We start from the raw sequence: 19,929 nt of genomic DNA, 5'->3' as shown, positions 1-19,929 counted from the left end.
AAGTCAGGTAAACTTTAAGTAATACACTCAATAATATAATCAAAGTTTACTATTGGTAGAGTTTTTTGATAAAACAAAGGTCCCGTGCGCGGGCGACCTCCCGCATCGTTCATTGGGCGGGGGTTTTTTTATTTCGATATCGGTTGTTTTATAATCGGCGATACCGATTTATCGGTATCGTTTCATCCCTAATCTCATTAATCCAATGTCATCGTATTTCAAGTGATAATTTAAATCTGGTCAATAAATACGACGCACTGGGTTAAAAGTATTTATGGATATAGAAATACGATTTTTAAACGAGAAAGAACACACAAAACGAATTTTTAATTATCAGAAATGTCAAATTAACCATGTACAAAGTTTATGTAACTTTGGATTTGAAATTTAATTTAAAATACTTCTGGGTTTAGAGCAGGGGCGTAGCTACCGCCGTATTTGTCGTATCAATTATACGGGGCCCCACCGTGCGTAAGCAAAAATTACTAAAAATTTACCAAAAATTTTGTTTTTTCAGAAATGACAAAAGTCGAAAAAAACAATTTTCTGACCTCCTGTGTGTATATTTAATTTGAATTGTTTGTAAAAATTTTGGAATAAGTGACAGATAGATTATAAATATTTCTTTTAATTTTATGCAAACATTTTTTTTTTCTTTTTGAGAAATCTTCCCTGTTTAATTATTGAATTTAAACCCTTCCTAAGGGCCCCTAAACAAATTTTTATACGGGGCCCCGCCAAGGCATGCTACGCTTCTGGTTTAGAGATAAAATTTACATTCTAATAAAATCAAAGGAGATAACTACATAAAACATAATTTGTACATTTAAATGCATGTTAATTGTAACTTACAATAATTATGACCTAGAAATTGTAAGCAAGATATTGAGATGCAAATGACCCAGATCAGTATGTAATGATCTAAGGTATTTAATTATATAAGTTTTCTGATTATGCGAATCTACGCATGATCAGAAAACTTGTTTAATACAGGCTATCTACCTATTTAAATTATCAAGATTTTATTAGATCGGTAAAACACAAATTACATATAATACTTATTTAAATGAAGAAACTTCCATTTAGACCGCACTTGATCTTTTTACCGATATAAACATAAATTTTAATATATTTAAAGTGAAAGTCAACTTTGTTCGATTAATTATTTAAGTACCTAATAATTGTGCGCATAATATTGATGTTTTTTGCATTAAAACAAAACTAAATTAAGATGAAGAAGCAGTCTATGAATCCTATCCACTAGCTTAAGTGCGCGTGTTCGCGTAGTAATTGTCACTGCCCTTGACGCGCCGCCATCTTCAAATGCCATAGCATCTTCATCAGCAAGCAGTAAACTGCAACGCTGTGTGTTGTATTCAACACATAATACATGTTTTGTTTTAAGTCATAGAGCATGTAGCGGACAAGGAACTGTTTGTCAAATAAATAAATAAATTAAATAAATTTTAAATAAATACAGACCCCTAAAACTGTAATTACTTTGTTTAACTAATGTAAATACTGAAACGGTAAGTTTAATGGACTTTTGATAGGTTTGCCAAGGTTTTGTTTGAAGACTGATAAAGAAATAATATCACTTACAACTACTAACAGCAAGCATAAAGACACTACTTGTATTGCTGAGTGGTAAGTTAAAAAGTAAATTATTTTTAATTGTATTAATTGAACCTCAGCGTCCCAGCGTGACACACAATAAATTGGTAAGCTTTTTTATCTATCTCTTTATAAGTAGGTATGTATCTGTTACGGGTTACCTATAGATATATTTATTCTCTTTCGGATCTGGATTGTGATAACAGAAAATTCCACGAAAACTTTATTTTTATCTGTATACCAATCTACGTAATTATAAATATCTAACATTATATCACGAACTTGAGGTAAGTGCAATTTTATTCGTAAGAAAATCACATAGACAGTGAAACTTGGTTAAGTGGGACCGGGTTCAGTGAGAAACTTCCATAACTGGAACTAATATAGGTATACTTAATTACATAAACTAGCTGTGCTCCGCGGTTTTACCTGCAGTGCTCCGCTCCTGTTGGTATCCTCGAGATGATATCATAGCCTCGATAAATGGACTGTCTAACACCGAAATATTTTTTCAAATAGGACCAGTAGTTCCCGAGATTAGCGCGTTCAAACAAACAAACAAACAAACTCTTCAGCTTTATTATATTAGTATTTAGTATAGATTATAAAGCTGAAACTAAGGAAAATTCTATATATCGGGATTCGTTCTTCCGAATTATCGAATTATCTCTATCTATTATCATAGCACACCTAACTGAGGCAAGTGTGAATTTTATATCCATTAACCTCTGTTACCTACTGAGATAACATCATTTTATTCGCTCACTTACTTTTGTTCCTTAGAATTATATTCGAAAATGCCTTACTCAATTAATTTAAAATTTTGAACTTCCATGATCTTCAGTTTTACTTTTGCTTTGCGGATGCTTAATTGAAAAATACCGAAATTAAGAAATAGAAGGCGAAGATATCAGTCTAATGGCTTAAACTTTCAAAAGAAAATGTAAACTGACAGTTTTGGAACGAAGCGTTGCGAAAGGGGTTAGACGGAAAAAATTAAGACGAAAAGTTGTACATAACACTTTTTGCTATAGTTGTAAGCCGTGCGGCGCGGGCGTGCGCATGTTTCTCTATCTCTCTCTCTCACTCATAGAACTTCGCCTTCGTTCGATTCGAGTGTCCCTAAGACAAATTTGCTGGCCCCTTCGAGCCTCACATAACCATGTTTCAGTCAAGTACAATTACCGTGGTACAAGTTGTCTTTGGTCATCAAGATTATAGATTAGAATATATCTGATCAAAATAACACACAATAAAATACTGTATAAATAATGTGCCTACTAAAACACAATGTTAAGACATCAAGCATCATTTGTTAAAATATTGTTGAACATCCTGCATGTAATCTTTGTTGACAAATAAAATATTTCAAAAAGTAACTAACTAAGTACTTAAAAATTAAAAATCTCGCAATACTAACTAGGTAAGCCTTTTATTACTCATAGTAGTAAGTTACTCGTGCGTGTAGTTGGAGTACTTCATTTAAATTCAAAGTCCAATATTTTTGATTTTTAGGTTATTATCTGCCATAAGAATGTCGAATCCCGAGAGCTCACTAACTACAGTCGACAAAGGAGAAATCGAAAGACATGGCAAATTAACAGGGGATTGGTGGTTAGAGACTGGTATTATTAAACCGCTACATACCTTAAATGCAATCAGGTAATTAATACCTAATATTATGTACTAGCAGAACCAGCTTTCACTTATCTGCATAAATAATAAGCAAATACCATCTTTAATTTCTTCCGCTTTCATTCTTGGGACGAAATATGCATGTACTAACTACCTAGTGCTTTAAATATTTTATTAAAACTAAAATCTAAAAAAATATGAATAAAAATATTAGAAAGTATTTTCATGCCGTACTTATAGGTAAGTAAGTTATAGTAAAAAGCTTTCACAGACTTGGCAATCCACTTTGTAACTTTTAAATACGATGATTCGAAATTATAGCAGAGACCATTACTATTTTTATATTTATAAGGTTATTCAATAGGTTCGTTTTACGTAAACGTAAAACTGATTATTACGATGATCAACCGACATTTTAAGTAGGGATGTAACGATACCGATACAGATACCGATATATCGGCCGATATATCGGCAAGCCGATATATCGGTATCGCCGATAATAAATCAACCGATACCGATATTTTTTTATTAAATTATTTCTTTTCTTTTATGTTTTTGCATTGTATTCATTCATATTGTTTTATTTCTGTTTCTGTAATAGTGTTAACCCATTGACCACCGAGCGGCCCGATCGGGCCGAGACACAATAGATTTTCTATTGTGTCTGTGATCCGAGGACTGACGGATTAATTAAGGAAGAGCGGAACCTCCTGACACAAGCATTTTATTTGCTTACTAGGAGTGTTCCAATCACAAATTTGTTTATGTAAAGGAAAGAAATAAATAATTTTGAATTTTTTTAATTTTTAACGTGATAACGTTTTTAAAATCGTTTTAGTCGGGTGACATGTTCATAAACTTGTGTCACACCAAAACCTCACGAGCGCGATCGCAGGTATAACGAGAGAGAGACGGACCGATCTCCCGTTTCATCTCGAGCGCTACCACTGCATTATGTTATCACGTAAACATCTCGATCGTAAACCTACTTTACAAACAACCAATTTTTTTGATATCAAATAATTCAAAAATCCGCGCCCAATGAACGATGCGGGAGGCCGCCCGCGCGTGCGCACTTTGTTTTCTGAAAAAACTCTACCAATACTGCCGTCCTTTAACTAAAAAGCCGTTATCCCTCAAATGCTCAATTTTCAGTTTTAAATGTAGGGTGATAGAGTTCAGAATTCTCTATCTTTCTGTCTAAGAATCATTTCTCTAGCATTAATAGTTATAAATATATGAAAATATTGTAAGCCGTTAAGTAACACAATTTTCAGCGATTCCATAACTTGAAAGCGTCTAACCAACACTACTTAGCTAAATTTCCTTAAAAGTACCTTAACCGCCAGATTTAATAATTATTTTTTAGCTTTTTACTTGACTAAAAGTACGTTATCAGATTATACTTGACTATAGGGACGCAAAAGGACTATAACTGCTTTATGATATGCTTTCATATAACGATTCCAATGGAAATCCTTACCTTATTTGCAGTTACTCGCCCTTAACGCTTTTTTAGTTAAGTAATTTTATTTAGGAAAAATTCTAATAACACTTTTTTGCTTAGCTACAAAGCAGCTAACCCTCATTTTTAAGCTAAAAGGCAGTTATCCGATTCTGGTGATGCATCAGTTTTGGGGATGAGAGTGATGATGAAATAATGTCGCTCCCAAGCAGAGTACCGATTGTTTTTGATTTTCTTTTACAAGACGTATTGTTTCTGATCAGGTTTACTAAGTTTTAAATAATCTAGCAGCTAAATTACGGAAAATATAACAAGTCAAAGTTACGAAAATTCGGTAGGTAATGGTTACGACAGTGCGAACTTTCAATCGTACTTCTCTGTTTAGACTCTGATTTGTCTCTGTAACCGAGAAAGAGAAGAAAGACAGTCTGTACTATTTAATTTTTAAAACTATTTATTAATTATGTAATTTACCCCTTGGGTGGAATTAGTAATCGACTGTCAAGCAATGTACTAGAGATGGTGATACAAAAATTGTTAGGAGTACACTACCTTTGATCCGCTGACGGGGAGTCCATTTTGCAACTATTGCTATTTTTTCTTATCTTTATATGTATTAGATTATTAAGATTTGTATTTTTTACATAGTAGCAAATAAAAAGTTTTCTACCTCCTGTTATTTTTCACATATTCTGGTATATTATATTTTCTGAATGTGGATGAAAGAGTCTTCTAATCATTTGATATGCGGTTCTACATTATTTATTAAGAGCATCCCACATGTAAGAGCTTGAAGCCCTATTGAAACCAGGGTTTTATTTTTTCAAAAACCTTGTGCACAAGTCTTAATTTTTTTTTCAGGAAACGATTTATGTTTATATGTTTGTGGTTCTATATGTACTCACATATCCGTGACTCGCAGAAGAATATTTAAAAAATAACGTTAAAATTGCAATTCTAAATGAATATACGGTTCCAAAAAAGAAAAGCGAGAAGATTTATCTCAATCTTAACCCCTTCGCAGACTAACTTCGCAGAAGAATATTTATAAAATAACGTTAAAATTGCAATTCTAAATGAATATACGGTTCCAAAAAAGAAAAGCGAGAAGATTTATCTCAATCTTAACCCCTTAATGAGCCACTGTAATGAAATAAACGTGAACATGACGAGAAATAAAGGTTAATTTTATCGAAAACTTAAAAGAGTCATTTAGTAAAAGAGTTTAAAATACTTGTTACTCACAATAAGACGCTAAAACCATCAATTTAGATAGTGTTTAAATCCTTAATACTTAAACCTAAAAGCTTTTGATCCTTTTCCTTTCCATTGGTTGATGGTTGACCTAGAGGATGTAATTCCCGAGAGCAAAGCCTCAGACAGCAGCAAATTTTTAACATTAGTAAGATTAAAATTTAGTACAACTATGTATATAGAATCATAGTACAAAAGCATCCAAAAACCCTTAAACGCTGATTATAAAGTTTTTGAAATTTAAATTAAAACGAAAGTCATAGCTTAAAAGTACATAGTTATAGTAGCTTAACGACGTTTTAGGTAAGCATTTTATTACTAAATAAAAAAAAATCACAAAATGAAAATAAAAATACTAAATTACTTAGCTAAAAAGTCGCTATGGTATGTGAACGGCCGTCTTGTCCAGTAAATAGTTAAAATTTTCAGATTATTATGCTGAACTAAACGAGAAAAAGTGAATTTAAAAATAAATTATAACAGTTTCTGGGTAAAAACTAATATTTATATATAATTAAATGTCGATCGATGTATCTCACAATAATTATTGTAAGTGTCATAATTTTTAAGAAATAACGATTTCCGTGTTTTTTGCCATTTACTCGAAACTCACTTCGTGGGCTTAACGGCTTTCTAGTTAAAGGACGGCAGAATAGTAAACTTTTATTAGGTACTGATTGTATGTGTATTACTTAAAGTTTAACTGACTTAGTAAAATAATAATATGTACTAAAATAATAATTTTGTTGTTTTTTGATTTGGCATTTTTATTTAAAAGAATACGATTAACAGTTGTCTCTGTTAAATGTTGGTAACTTTTTATGCATTATTCACTATTTATTTTTCTACCAAGCCATCGATATCGGTATCGGTATCGGTATCGCCGATACATTACTACAAATATCGGTATCGGTATCGTATCGGCAAAATCATGTATCGTTACATCCCTAATTTTAAGCTTAAATTTTCACTACAGAAATTCATAAGATTATAATCAAATTATACTAAATTCTAAACGACTATAGTATCGTAAAAAATTGTATCGTCAAATCTTCGGTACTATGGCAGCACCAACATAAAACTTTTATTTCGCAGTAAAAATTGTTAGTACGCACAAAATCACGATTCTATAACGTTAAATTGCCCTTTATTTTTAAGTATGGTATGTACCAGAAGTTGTTTATTATCCACAAATTAAATATTGTTTAATATCCTACTACGAATAAAAATGTTGATGTTTTAACTATTCTTCTTCAAAAATAATCTGACTGATTTTTGTGAGATGCCTTCTGCGAAAATATGAAATATTATTAATTATTCTACCTAGTTTTTTACTTACTTTCCTTGATATCATGAATTAAGCTATTGTTCAATGCGCTTAATTTGAATTTTTATTTTAAAATGTTTTCGTATCAAAAAATGTAGTTAAGTCAACTGAATTAAATTATTAATTATAAGTAAGCAATAATTTTTAATAATGTAATTAATAATTATATACCTTTTTCCAGAGTACCGTATATAACAGACTGTCTTGTAATTGAATCGGATAAACTTAAAAATTCAAAGCCGTTGGCCAACAAATTGATATTAGATATAGGATGCGGAGGGGGTCTTCTCTCAGAGGTAAGCTATTAAATTTATCCCTTTTCAACCGACTGAAAAAAGAATCGTTGTCTATTCGACTGTATTTTTTTTGGATTTGTAACCTTAGTAATTTAAAGTATGGATGATTCTTTTTAAAGTGAAAACTTCTTTAGCGGCGTTGGGTATAAAATCTTAAACTCGCGTCAGGACACGTGGCCACTGGCCTGATCGAAATATCGTCGTAACGTCTTGCAATAAAAAAATTATGTCTGATGGATCTATCTAAAGCCAAAAGATTAAAAATTACGCGTTAATAAATGACTTTAAATTACGGATATTTACCTGTGCAGATTAGATGCGTACTAATAAACGCAACCACTGCGGCCAGCCAGACAGCCCGGACTCTAACCGAAATAGGAAGAGAAACAGTATATCAAAGAACCAACTATACTAAAATTCTCTCTTGTCAACGTTGCTAGCTCCCTTACGAAAACGTAAAAAAAAATTAACTGACTTATTACTTATTTACTGACTCGCCACTGTACTCGTTAGGTGTAATCAGTAATCACCCCTATTGCATGCTATGCCTTCGGGCCACACCTCCGCGCCCGTCGGAGTGGGGAGCGTGAGGTTTTATGTTTGATATTTTGGAATGGTATCCGTCTTACGCTTTTTCGATCAGGTCACGTGTCCTGACGCGAGTTTAAGATTTTATACCTATTACAGAAAAAGTGCTCAACGCCGCTAAAGAAGTTTTCACTTCAAAAAATATTAAAGTGAAACTTTTATTACATCGTCTAAAACTTTTTGGTCTGTGTAGCGCATGTCGCGTGTATCGCGGCTGCCGAGTTGGTATACCTACTCGGCAGCCGACCGACACGCGACATGCGCTACACAAAGCAGTGTTCGGAACCGTTCGAACAGTTTCACTTTACCGTGGTTTCATAAAACGACACAACATTTTTTTTTTTATGTGTATGACGATAATATTTATTTTTATTGATTGTTCTTTTTAGCCTTTGGCTAAACTGGGAGCAAAGGTCACCGGCGTCGATGCTTGCAGTTCTTTGATTGATTTAGCGAAAGAACATAGCAACGTGGATCCAGAAGTTGTGAATAACAAACCGACATATTATTGTGAAAGCATTGAGGTAATTATAGGTACAATCTGCTAAGTCAATAAGCATTTTATAGCTTGTGTGCAGTGGCTGTAGGGCCCCCACCCCGCCGAAACCGCACATACCTACACCGCCCTACAGCCACTGTACACAGGCTATAACAATTATATTTTATATTAAAATTGTTGTAACTATACATTTCAGGAACATTCGCAAAAATATGTCAATTATTACGATGCAGTCATAGCTTCTGAAATAGTAGACCATGTCGCCAATGTGGAGCTGTTCTTGAAACATTGTGTGGAAACGCTAAAGCCTGGTGGGAAAATAATAATAACGACACCAAATAAAACGAGGCTGTCTCAATTTTGTGTTATATTTATGGCGGAAAACATCTTGAATATAATACCAAAAGGAATACATAAGTATGCAAAATTCAAGTCACCGAAGGATGTATCTGAACTGCTACATAAATGTAAGAAATTGAATATAAGATATTCAAATATAAATAAAAAATAGCGCTAATGCTCCATACTTATAAGTAGTTTGATTTCTCGATCGGAATAAGCTGATGGAAATAATATTATACCTCCAATTAATACCATAAAGTTCTAAAATGTTTTTTTTCCTTTTTTTGCAGATAATTGTCAAGTGAATAACGTTCATGGAATTTTATATAATCCTATAACTGGTAATTGGTTCTGGTCTTACTTTCAAACTATCTGGTATGCTCTGGAAGCGACAAAGCTATGCTGAAATACTATATTTGTTTGTTTATAATAGTCATTCCCTTATCGTTTGAACTATTAAACTTTATTTTTATTCATTGAGTGTTTTAATATCTCATTTACTCCAATGTCATCGTTTTTCAAGTGATGATTTAAATCTGGTCAATAAATACGACGCAATGGGTTAAAAATATTTATGGATATAGAAATACGATTTTTAAACGAGAAAGAAAACAAAACGAATTTTAAATTATCAGAAATGTTAGTTATGTAACTTTGGATTTAAAATTTAATTTAAAATACTTCTGGGTTTAGAGATAAAATTTACATTCTAATAAAATCAAAGGAGATAAATACATAAAACATAATTTGTACATTTAAATAACCCAGCTGATCTGGGTCATTTGTATCTGTGTATCTTTGCATCTTAAGGCGTTACCCGGCAATTTCGACTATGTTCAACCTCTATAAAGTCTGGTACAACATAAAGCACAATACCGAAAAAAATATATAAAATAGGATGGTCTTTGATCTTTAATTGCTCGCGAGGATTTTTTTCCAAAGTTAATAGATTTCTAGAAAAAAAAATGTGCCGTGGTCATCGATTTTTCCGCAAATACTCTATAAACTTCGTAACCTGCTGACTTAGAGCTCTGAAAATTTTATGTTTAATAAATTATCAGTTACACAACAGTCCCTGACGAGGATTTTTTGTTTCACTGATTAGTATCTTTTTAAATACAAAATGCGAGGAAAAAAGAAGGTGCAGCGGGAGAGGTTTGAGATCCGTCTAGTATGGTCAAGGTTATTAGCGCATGTATAAGCCTTAATATATTATGTAGTGATAGGTACCTATGTATTTAACAAGTTTTCTGATTATGCGAAACTACGCATGATCAGAAAACTTGTTTTATACAGGCTACCTATTTAAATTATCAAGATTTTATTAGATCGGTAAAACACAAATTACTTACATATAAATGAAGAAACTTCCATTTAGACCGCACTTGATTTTTTTTTCGATATAAACATAAATTTTAATATAATTAAAGTGAAAGTCAACATTGTTTTGATTAATCATTTACCTAATAATTGTGCGCATAATAAACAATAGAATTCAGGGCAGGGGATAATTATATTCATAGACAACTCAGGCTAAGTTCAACATTTTTTTTGCACTCGCGATAAGGTAAATTTGTATATAATTCTGGTTAGTAGATACAAAGAAGTTAATTATCGTGTCATTCTTATATCTCAGTAACTCAGGAGTGCACGCGTTTGGATTTTACGTGAGTATAAGACATTTTTTTTGAGCCTAACTTCTTTATACGTTTTATACATTTAAGTTTTATACGTTTAAATTAGATTTAAGTAACTAAGTAATTCCATTAAAATCATTATAAAATAAACAATAATTAGTTAATTAATTGAAATTTATTTGTATTAGTAGGTATTTTGTATATTTTTTGTATTGTGTTTGATCACATTTCTTTTGATTGGCTATGGTTTTTGAACCTCATCGTCCTTATGTTATAATTATTAAAGCATATTTAAATTATAGTAAATTGTATATTGTATACTTTATAATCTATACTAAATACTAATATAATAAAGCTGAAGAGTTTGTTTGTTTGAACGCGCTAATCTCGGTAACTACTGGTCCGATTTGAAAAAATTTTTCGGTGTTAGATAGCTCATTTATCGAGGAAGGCTATATATCATCACGCTAATAACAACAGAAGTGGAGCTACGGGGATGAAACCGCGGAGCAGCTAGTTACTTATATGAGTAATAGAATTACATTAGCCTCATTAGTGTACAGTAGACAATAGGTAGGTATTAGGTATACATGACAAAAGTACAAAACAAAATCTAAACAATCTCTCTTTAAAAGGATATGAGGGACAATTCAGTAGGAATATCAAATTATGAACCTACTGCCCAAAATCATCACTCTAGAATTTAAATAAACTAGGCCATGATAACATAATTAGAATGGTCAATCTGCATACAAAGTATAAACCTTGGCAATTACTATACTTAGTTGGTATAATTAGTAGATATTACATTTACTTACAAACTTGTATTCTATTGTCTATTTTTATACATTTTCTCATGAAATAGTTACACACTCATCCCATGATCATTAAAGGTTAAATATACAATTGTATGTAGATATTAAGATATTTTGTTATGGTATGTAAGCACGAGTTACACACTCCTAATTTATAAGTTACTAGGTTTCCGCCCGCGGCTTCGCACGCGCAGTCAAAGAAAAACCCGCATAGTTCCCGTTCCCGTGGGATTTCCGGGATTGCGTCATTTTCCCGGGATAAAAAGTAGCCTATGTCCTTTCTCAGGTATCAAAATATCTCCATACCAAATTTCATGAAAATTGGTTCAGTAGTTTAGGCGTGATTGATTAACAGACAGAGTTACTTTCGCATTTATAATATTAGTATGGATAACACCTTTGGTAATACAAAAGTTAAATTTATTTTTTTAGATTAACCGGCAAATAATATTTAGATAAAAATGGCACATTCGAGTCCTACGCTTACCACAGTGGATAAAGCAGACATTGAGAGGCACAGCAAAGTGAGTGACTGGTGGAACAAGAAAGGCTCTCTAAGAGGTTTACACAGCTTTAACAAGTTAAGGTACGTAATACTTTTTTATGTCAGAGCAAGCAGGGGCAGGTGGGTCACCTGATGTTAAGTAGTGACAAACACTTGTAACACTGAAAGTGATGGTGCGGAACTGATTTTTCCTTAGCTACCTAATAGATAACAATCATTGTTGTTCTGTCATTACATAATTATAGCTGTTCACCCCAACGCCATTTGAATTTATCTGGTTAATCTAAATAAAAACTTAAACAATACATCAAAAGGGCGAGCGAAATGTATAGCCTTTCGCCCGCGTAGTCATAGAAAACTCCTCATAGGAATTTTCATTTACAATATAGGTACACACCATAAAGATTTCTGTGATCTGGGGTACACACCTACACCGCGGTTATAAGTAGCCTAAATCTCCTAGCCTATCTCCAGACAAAAACTGCCTAATGTAAAGCAGTGATGCGATCTATATCACGTCTGTCCATTAAATTTTATAGTAAAATAGTAAATATGCATAGTGCATTATTTAAAGATAAAAATATAATATTTCTTAAAATATGAGTTAATACTAAGCAAATTATATCCCAACTTCATATCATTTGCATATTTTAACCAAAAAAAAAATTACAAATATTCATCCAAATCATCGTTATTCTTCATATCATATTTTATAATATCATAACTTTCTTTAGGATTCCCTATATAGTAAACAACCTTATACTAACAGATGAAAAAAGAAACTCTTCAAAACCATTGAAAAACAAGAAAATTTTGGATGTCGGCTGCGGAGGTGGTATCGTTTCGGAGGTAATTATTTACATTTTTTACATACATTTTCAGCCTACATTTGTCCACTGCTGGACATAGGCCTCAGTCATGGCACGCCACTGAGCCCGGTCGTTTGCTCGTTGTATTTATAAATTTATAATTATTTGTGTACCATAAATTAAATTGTAATAAAGGTTAATTTATGAATATGGAGACATGCATATGTTTTTATGAAAAACAACTTTAAACAACAATTTTTTAACAATTGATGTGTTAATAAAAAAAACACATTTATTAACAGAAAATAATCATCATTTTACAGGCTTTAGCAAAATTGGGAGCAGAAGTAACAGCAGTGGACGCAAGCAGTGTACTTATAGAGATGGCCAAAAAACACACCGCCTCTAATGCGGAACTTGATGATAATAAACCAACATATCATTGCACAAGTATCGAGGTATTAATAATTTTAACCCATGAAAATGTATTTCTATAAAATTCATACAATATAGATAAAACAAATGTATGCGTGTACTAGAGTAGGCACACACATAAGAAGTGAAACTTCTTTATGACCTTAAAAATGTCTCGAGTATGGCGTAACGCAAAAATATCACGCGTACGGCGTAACGCAAAAATGTTACACTAAATTTTTGTCCAACCCCGATAAAGAAGTTTCACTTCAAAAACAAAATTGATATATTATAAAAAAATATTGAAAAGCTTTACCATAATATTATTTTTAACGGTCTAGCTATTTTCGGACTGTCTCATTAATCTACTGGATTAGTGTCAGTATGCAGCGTCGAAAAAAAATGTACAGTAGAAATGTGGCAGTAGAAAGTTGCCAAAAATGGCAATCTTTTTTTTGGCGGACTTGAGTTGAATTTGATCTTAAGACGTAAATAAATTTGCTATTCGTCGTCCTCGTAGTTGAATTTTCTATCTTAATATACCATTACTTCTAATTACAGGAGCATGCACAAACATTCGTCAACTATTACGATGCTGTAGTTGCTTCTGAAATTGTAGACCATGTGGCCAATGTGGAGCTATTCCTAGACTCATGTGTACAAACCCTTAAACCAGGCGGAAAAATATTCATAACCACGCCGAACAGAACACGCATATCACAATTTTGTGTTATATTTATGGCTGAAAATGTTTTGAACTTGGTACCCAAAGGACTCCATCAATATTACAAATTCAGAACCCCTGACGAAGTTGGTGCTATACTGCAAAAATGTAAGTAGTTACGTACTTTGAGATCTGTAATGTTTCTATTATATTATGACTAGACAGAACGAAAGCTATTAGGTTCTAGTTGATCCTTGAAATATAAGGCCGGTTGCAGAGCTTCACCGACCATCAGTGCGTACGTCAGTCGCGCTTGTCATATGTATGGAAATACGCGTGCGTATGGTCGGTCTAGCTATGAACGGTTTTATGAATTTCAATACATATGACAAGCGCGACTGACGTACGCACTGATGGTCGGTGAAGCTCTGCAACCGGCCTAAAATAAAAAAACTTAACCTAGACCTATTTTATCAAGTCACACTACTCTAATATAACTTTAACTACAGTTTCATAGCTAAAACGCGACTGAACTTATACTTTTAGAAAAATTTCCACTAAAAATTCATTAAAAATAGTCATTCTAGCTATTTTTTTAATAGTGTATTTAACTACGTTGTCGTTAACTTTTATGTCAAGACTATAGTTTAGTACTTAAAACATAAATAATATTTAAAATACCTACTTTCCTTTTTTTTAATTACTCCGAGCTCAATAGAAGGCGAGGGGAGGCCCTTTACTGAAAGAGTAGAAGAAATTCGATTGCTCTGGCGGATTCACGGGTAGCAGAAAGGCTAGGCGTTACCCCGGTTTGGCAAAAAGACGCGAATTCGAATCACGCTTCGTAATCGAAAGAATATTTTATTTTCTTTGTAATATTTTATGTCATATTTATAAAGCATGAATGCTAAACTAAATATTAAAGACTTTATGGTATGATTTTTATGTCTGATCTCTAGAGATAGATTCCGTCTGGAGGCACAACTGCGGTCATGAAAGCCAGTATAATACATATAACTAGATTTCCGCCCGCGGCTTCGCCCGCGTTTTGAAAGGACGCGCATAGTTCCCGTTCCCGTGGGATTTCCGGGATAAAACCTATCCTATGTGTTAATCCAAGATACCCTCTATATGTGTGCTAAATTTCATTGTAATCGGTTCAGTAGTTTTTACGTGAAAGAGTAACAAACATCCATACATCCATACAAACTTTCGCCTTTATAATAGCACATAATAGTATTAAGATATAGGAATAATATAAGCGTATACCCACAGCGTATACCTATACCTATATTATAATACGGCCAGAAAGCTAGTGAATAATTCTGAGTTTCCTTTTTCAGATAACTGTCAAGTAAATGAAGTATATGGACTATTCTTCAACCCGCTCACCGAAAATTGGCTATGGTCGTATTTTCAACATATGTGGTATGCTCTTGTAGCAACTAAATTAAGTATATAAGATTGTTTGAAATAAGAACGATTTTAATGTAAATAACTTTTATCTTCATAATGTAACGTTTGGTATAATATAGGTATAGGAATTATGTTATTATTGTTATTTTTCTTTGCGTGTTAAAAACATATTAAGCATTTTAAAACGTTATCTATCATTGTTCTCGTTTTGTCGTAAATGAGCGACTTTTTATTATTTTTATGCATAGATTATAGTACTTAAGTATATACATATTTCATACCTAATAAGTTAGTAGGTATATTTTTCAGAGATAATACCTATCTACAGACCGTTGATATATGTATTATTAATGGGTATGGTGAAATTTGTAAAATATATTATTTAATATTTACCCAATTATTGTGTGTGTAAAAATACAGGATTTTTGGATCGATATTTTTTTTTATTTGCACAATACCTTTGAAATAAGAAAAAGCTCTCTTTAAAATTTTCAATCTGCTACAATAGTGCCACCTTCATTTGATGATTTTAGCGGACACTTTTCTAATTGCTATAGATGGTCTTGATTGCCTTGCCTAGTATAGTATTATATTATTACTAGATTTCCGCCCGCGGCTTCGCCCGCGTTTTCAAAGGAAAACCCGCATAGTTCCCGTTCCCGTGGGATTTCCGGGATAAAACCTATCCTATGTGTTAATCCAAGTTACCCTCTATATTTTGTGTGCTAAATTTCATTGTAATCGGTTCAGTAGTTTTTACGTGAAAGAGTAACAAACATCCATACATCCATACTTACAAACTTTCGCATTTATAATAGTAATTAGTATTAAGATTTGTGCCTCAGGAATTTTTAGTTTTAAATTACATGCAGACTTAATCAATAAAATGTAATGAGTAAAAATATCTTTATGATGGTTACAAAATGATAATGTCGGTATTTGTTATAGCAGCTAGGTAGTAAGAGAATGTGTGTATTTATGTACCTAAATGATACAATAATGCATAAATTGATCTATCAACACAAAATTATGACTTCCAGTCTTTCGACTTATAAGGAACATCCTTAGTTACCTACTTGTTACACTGTAATAGTACTAATGCTACTAATAATCTCTAAGGACAAATTATCTACGAATAGACCTTTTATCTATCTCGTACATCTGCTCCTATAATTATAGCATCATGCTACAATTAACAATAATTACATTCACTTGCAATCTATAAATCAATATACAATGGATATTTTTTATTTTTATGGACATGCAAAACATGTTATGAGTAATATTTCCAACACCTTGGTTATATTTATTTTTTTATAATTACTATAGAGTAGCAGAGTATCTAGGAGCTATGTGAGCATTGTTCGTTGCTTATAGTTTTACTAGCTCCGCACCGCGGTTTCACCCGTATGGCTCCGCTTCTGTTTTTCTTAGCGTGATGAATGATGATATATAGCCTATAACCTATAACCTTCCTCGAAAAATGGGCTATCCAACACCAAAAGAATTATTCAAATCGGACCAGTAGTTTTTGAGATTAGCGATTAACAAACAAACTCTTCAGCTTTAAATATTAGTAAAGATTTTGATATCGATTGTTTTATCTGTACTGCAAAAATGCTAAATTAAATATGGAAAAAAAATGCAAAAATGCTTATTTTTACTAATATTTGTTCCTACAATATAAATATAGCAAATATGAGGAAAAACGATTCAATAAATGGTCCAATAAAGAGCATTTTAACTACATAAGCAAAATGTTAGACTTGTGCTTATACCAATATTTGTCAGATAATAGGAATGTCAACTACTTATACAGGGTGTGGTGTAATTAATGGATAGCCTTGAGAGAATGTTGTGGCGATTCAAAAAAATATATTTTGTTTTATTTTCAGATATTCCTAATGAATACCTATAACATTATCTCTTATTATTTTATCGACTGGTCATCATCAATTTCCTCATTAATTTACCTACTTATATCTATCTATTCATGGGTAATTTCTTAACTTCCTTAATTTAGGTATCTATTGAGCATGTTTGAAACGTTAAAACCAGAATAAGAATTTTCAAAAACAACGCGTCATTCACAAATAATACATAAATTTTCAAGGTCAATTTTTAGTTTTTATAATTTGTGTACCATAGTTAAATGGTTTAAAAAATTTGTATATGTTATAGTCAAACCCCGTAACACAATCTCTTCGCGGAAAGACTGGTTTATGTTAGGTTTGGCAAAAGCCATCGGGCTATCCTCGAAATACATTTGAATTTCACACTTTGATGGACAGAAGCTAGACAACGACTGACGAAAATTGTTTAATAAAAAGCTGAAATATTTCATTTATTTGGGCTTTCACAAAATCATTATGCCAGACCAGGTTTGACCAGTTCAATCAAGAAGTGCCGGAGCTTCGGGATTTGACTATAACATGCTATAACATATAATATATACTTTTTTAGACAATAGGTACGGTCGTTAACTTATATTACTGTATAAGTACACATACAATAACCAAGTAGATATTTAGATCGGAAAATTATACCTACCTAATGAAAATTTTTGTGTCAGTATCTCCCGGCTCGCCATATAATATTAATGGAGTCAATATAATATGAAGTGAAAATATCAAACTACATAACTAGCAATATAATATAAAAAATATCCAAATAATAAAACATAATTATTCAAAAATTAATAGATTAATTATAACTAGTTATCAACGAGTCAAGGCTAAATTTATGGACGTGTTCAAAAACTATTATTGTTACTTGAACAAGGCAATGAACCGAAATTTTCTTCGAAAGAGTTGATTCTCTGCTCTAATCACTCATCTGTAAAAATATTAGCGCAGCTAATAATAGGTACCTAGATGTGTTTTGTACCCTTCCCTGTATTACACCACTGAAGAACAAAAATATTTTCATTTTTCCAAAGCAAACAGAAATAAGGTATATACAACATTGATTTTATCTATAAGAATTAAGAAGTCTATAAGCTATTAAACATTTTGTTGCCGAACTGACTAAGTTTTACTTAGAGTATAATTTTACAGTAGTAGTCTTACCTCTAGAAGAAAGATGAAAATAAAATTATGACCTTTTAATTGTTTCTGTTTTTGTTTTAAACTCGCCTTTCAATTCAAAACAGACTACAGAGCTTTTCATCTATTTGGTTTTGAGGATGACAAAATGTATATAAAGTAGCTATAATATCTAATGTTATCAACGTACCGGACTATTCTATATTTCATCATTAGCGGTCCGCCCCGGCTTCGCCCGTGGTACATATATCGTAATAAAAGGTAGCCTATGTTCTTTCTCAGGGTCTAAAGATTATCTGTGCCATATTTCATCAAAATCGGTCCAGTAGTTTATGCGTGAAAACCATACATGCATACATACAAACCTTTCCTCTTTATAATATTAAGTATAGATAGACATGTGGCGATGAGTTTATTTCCAAACGCTTTGGTATGTTTTATAAGCTAAGAAGCAACTAAGCTCGAAATAAAAAATACTGCAAGATAAATCGAGCTAATTAAATTCTTCGTAATTGTTTTATGCGTTTTATTACTGATGTTTAGGTACATACATTTCCGTTAACATGTATAAAAACGAAACCCGTTTTCCTTGGTCACGGCATCACGCGTGAACGGGTGGACCGATTTCGATAATTTTTTTTTTATTATTTTCCTTGAAGTACGAGGATGGTTTTATGTAGAGAGAACGTAAATACGTACCACGGGCGAAGCCAGGGCGGACCGCTAGTTAATTATGTATTGTGTTGGCCTTTTTGGGTTTGATAAACGGTTTAAAACGGACGAATGAAATAATTTTAATTTAACGGAATAAGTTGCATACATTTCACCATATTACTGATCCATTGCTAGAGTTAGTGAAAACTGAAACTAAAAACAATTTTAACTAGAAGAAATTTACATTATTGTTTAGAAGTTAGCGAGCCCAAGTGATTACATATTATTATATACCTTTATTGCCTAATATGTACCTCCTAGTAATTGGAATCTGTAATAATTTTACTTTCAACTTGAAAGCGTTTATTCAATTTGCGAAAAACCATCATGTTTTCGTGTTTATAGCGTTCGAACCAGAAAAGGAAAAAATAACCCTTATAGAACCTATTCGTTGTCTGCTTGTCTGCCAGTATGCCTGCCCGCTTGTTTTCTATCTACTAATTGATTTTTGGCATTATATTAAAATTATTATTAGGTAGTTACTAACATAAAAACTATGTACCTACTTATAAAAATATTCAGACTGCCGGAGAGACTGACAGGATTAATATAAAAAAGAGCGTGTGTGCCGAGCACACGTGTCAGAAGTGAAACTCTTTGGTAAAATTCAACGATACCAAAATCGTCACCTTAAACCATGACATGACGGTATTTCCATGACGCAACCTATAAATTAAGAACTTTCACTTCATAAATTTAATCAAGTATTTCTATAGAAGTAGTAAGTAATGGGTTATCTAGTAAATATAGTTAAATATTGTTACCTACTTATATATTGCATTAAACATCCAACCCTATAACGCACGACCTTCAAAGAGAACCGAAGTGAATTGTATTTATTTTAAAACCCTTTTGGAACGAAGTTCCTTATCGCGCGTTGTGAAAGGGGGC

The 19,929-nt window shown here is 32.3% G+C and overlaps 2 protein-coding genes across 6 annotated transcripts; both read left to right on the top strand.

Moving 5' to 3' along the window:
• The first annotated feature begins 1,258 nt into the window (after positions 1-1,258).
• Positions 1,259-9,496, top strand: LOC149902912 (ubiquinone biosynthesis O-methyltransferase, mitochondrial-like). 4 transcript variants are annotated; one of them, XM_090109754.1, is made up of 6 exons: positions 1,259-1,529; positions 3,130-3,276; positions 7,477-7,591; positions 8,569-8,703; positions 8,875-9,145; positions 9,311-9,496. In XM_090109754.1, exons 2-6 carry the CDS (start codon positions 3,149-3,151, stop codon positions 9,424-9,426), a joined length of 765 nt encoding a protein of 254 aa, XP_089965880.1. In that variant the 5' UTR covers positions 1,259-1,529; positions 3,130-3,148; the 3' UTR covers positions 9,427-9,496. The 4 variants fall into 4 exon arrangements, with proteins under 4 accessions (XP_089965880.1, XP_089965879.1, XP_089965881.1 ...); XM_090109753.1 differs by lacking the exon at positions 1,259-1,529 and adding an exon at positions 1,571-1,721; XM_090109755.1 differs by lacking the exon at positions 1,259-1,529 and adding an exon at positions 2,195-3,037.
• Positions 9,497-10,375: 879 nt separating this feature from the next.
• LOC149902911 (ubiquinone biosynthesis O-methyltransferase, mitochondrial-like) lies at positions 10,376-15,538 on the top strand. 2 transcript variants are annotated; one of them, XM_090109752.1, is made up of 6 exons: positions 10,376-10,687; positions 11,928-12,058; positions 12,712-12,826; positions 13,110-13,244; positions 13,762-14,032; positions 15,208-15,538. In XM_090109752.1, exons 2-6 carry the CDS (start codon positions 11,934-11,936, stop codon positions 15,324-15,326), a joined length of 765 nt encoding a protein of 254 aa, XP_089965878.1. In that variant the 5' UTR covers positions 10,376-10,687; positions 11,928-11,933; the 3' UTR covers positions 15,327-15,538. The 2 variants fall into 2 exon arrangements, with proteins under 2 accessions (XP_089965878.1, XP_089965877.1); XM_090109751.1 differs by having other exon boundaries at positions 10,377-10,687; positions 11,905-12,058; positions 15,208-15,537.
• Positions 15,539-19,929: the final 4,391 nt, after the last annotated feature.

The sequence above is a fragment of the Colias eurytheme genome, chromosome 14 (genome assembly GCF_061535395.1).
Source record: "Colias eurytheme isolate Ceu_HAF_F1 chromosome 14, ilColEury1 Martin Lab GWU primary, whole genome shotgun sequence".
Classification (NCBI taxonomy): domain Eukaryota; kingdom Metazoa; phylum Arthropoda; class Insecta; order Lepidoptera; family Pieridae; genus Colias; species Colias eurytheme.
Note: the sequence above shows the minus strand (reverse complement) of the source record. Positions and strands in the feature narration are given on the sequence as shown.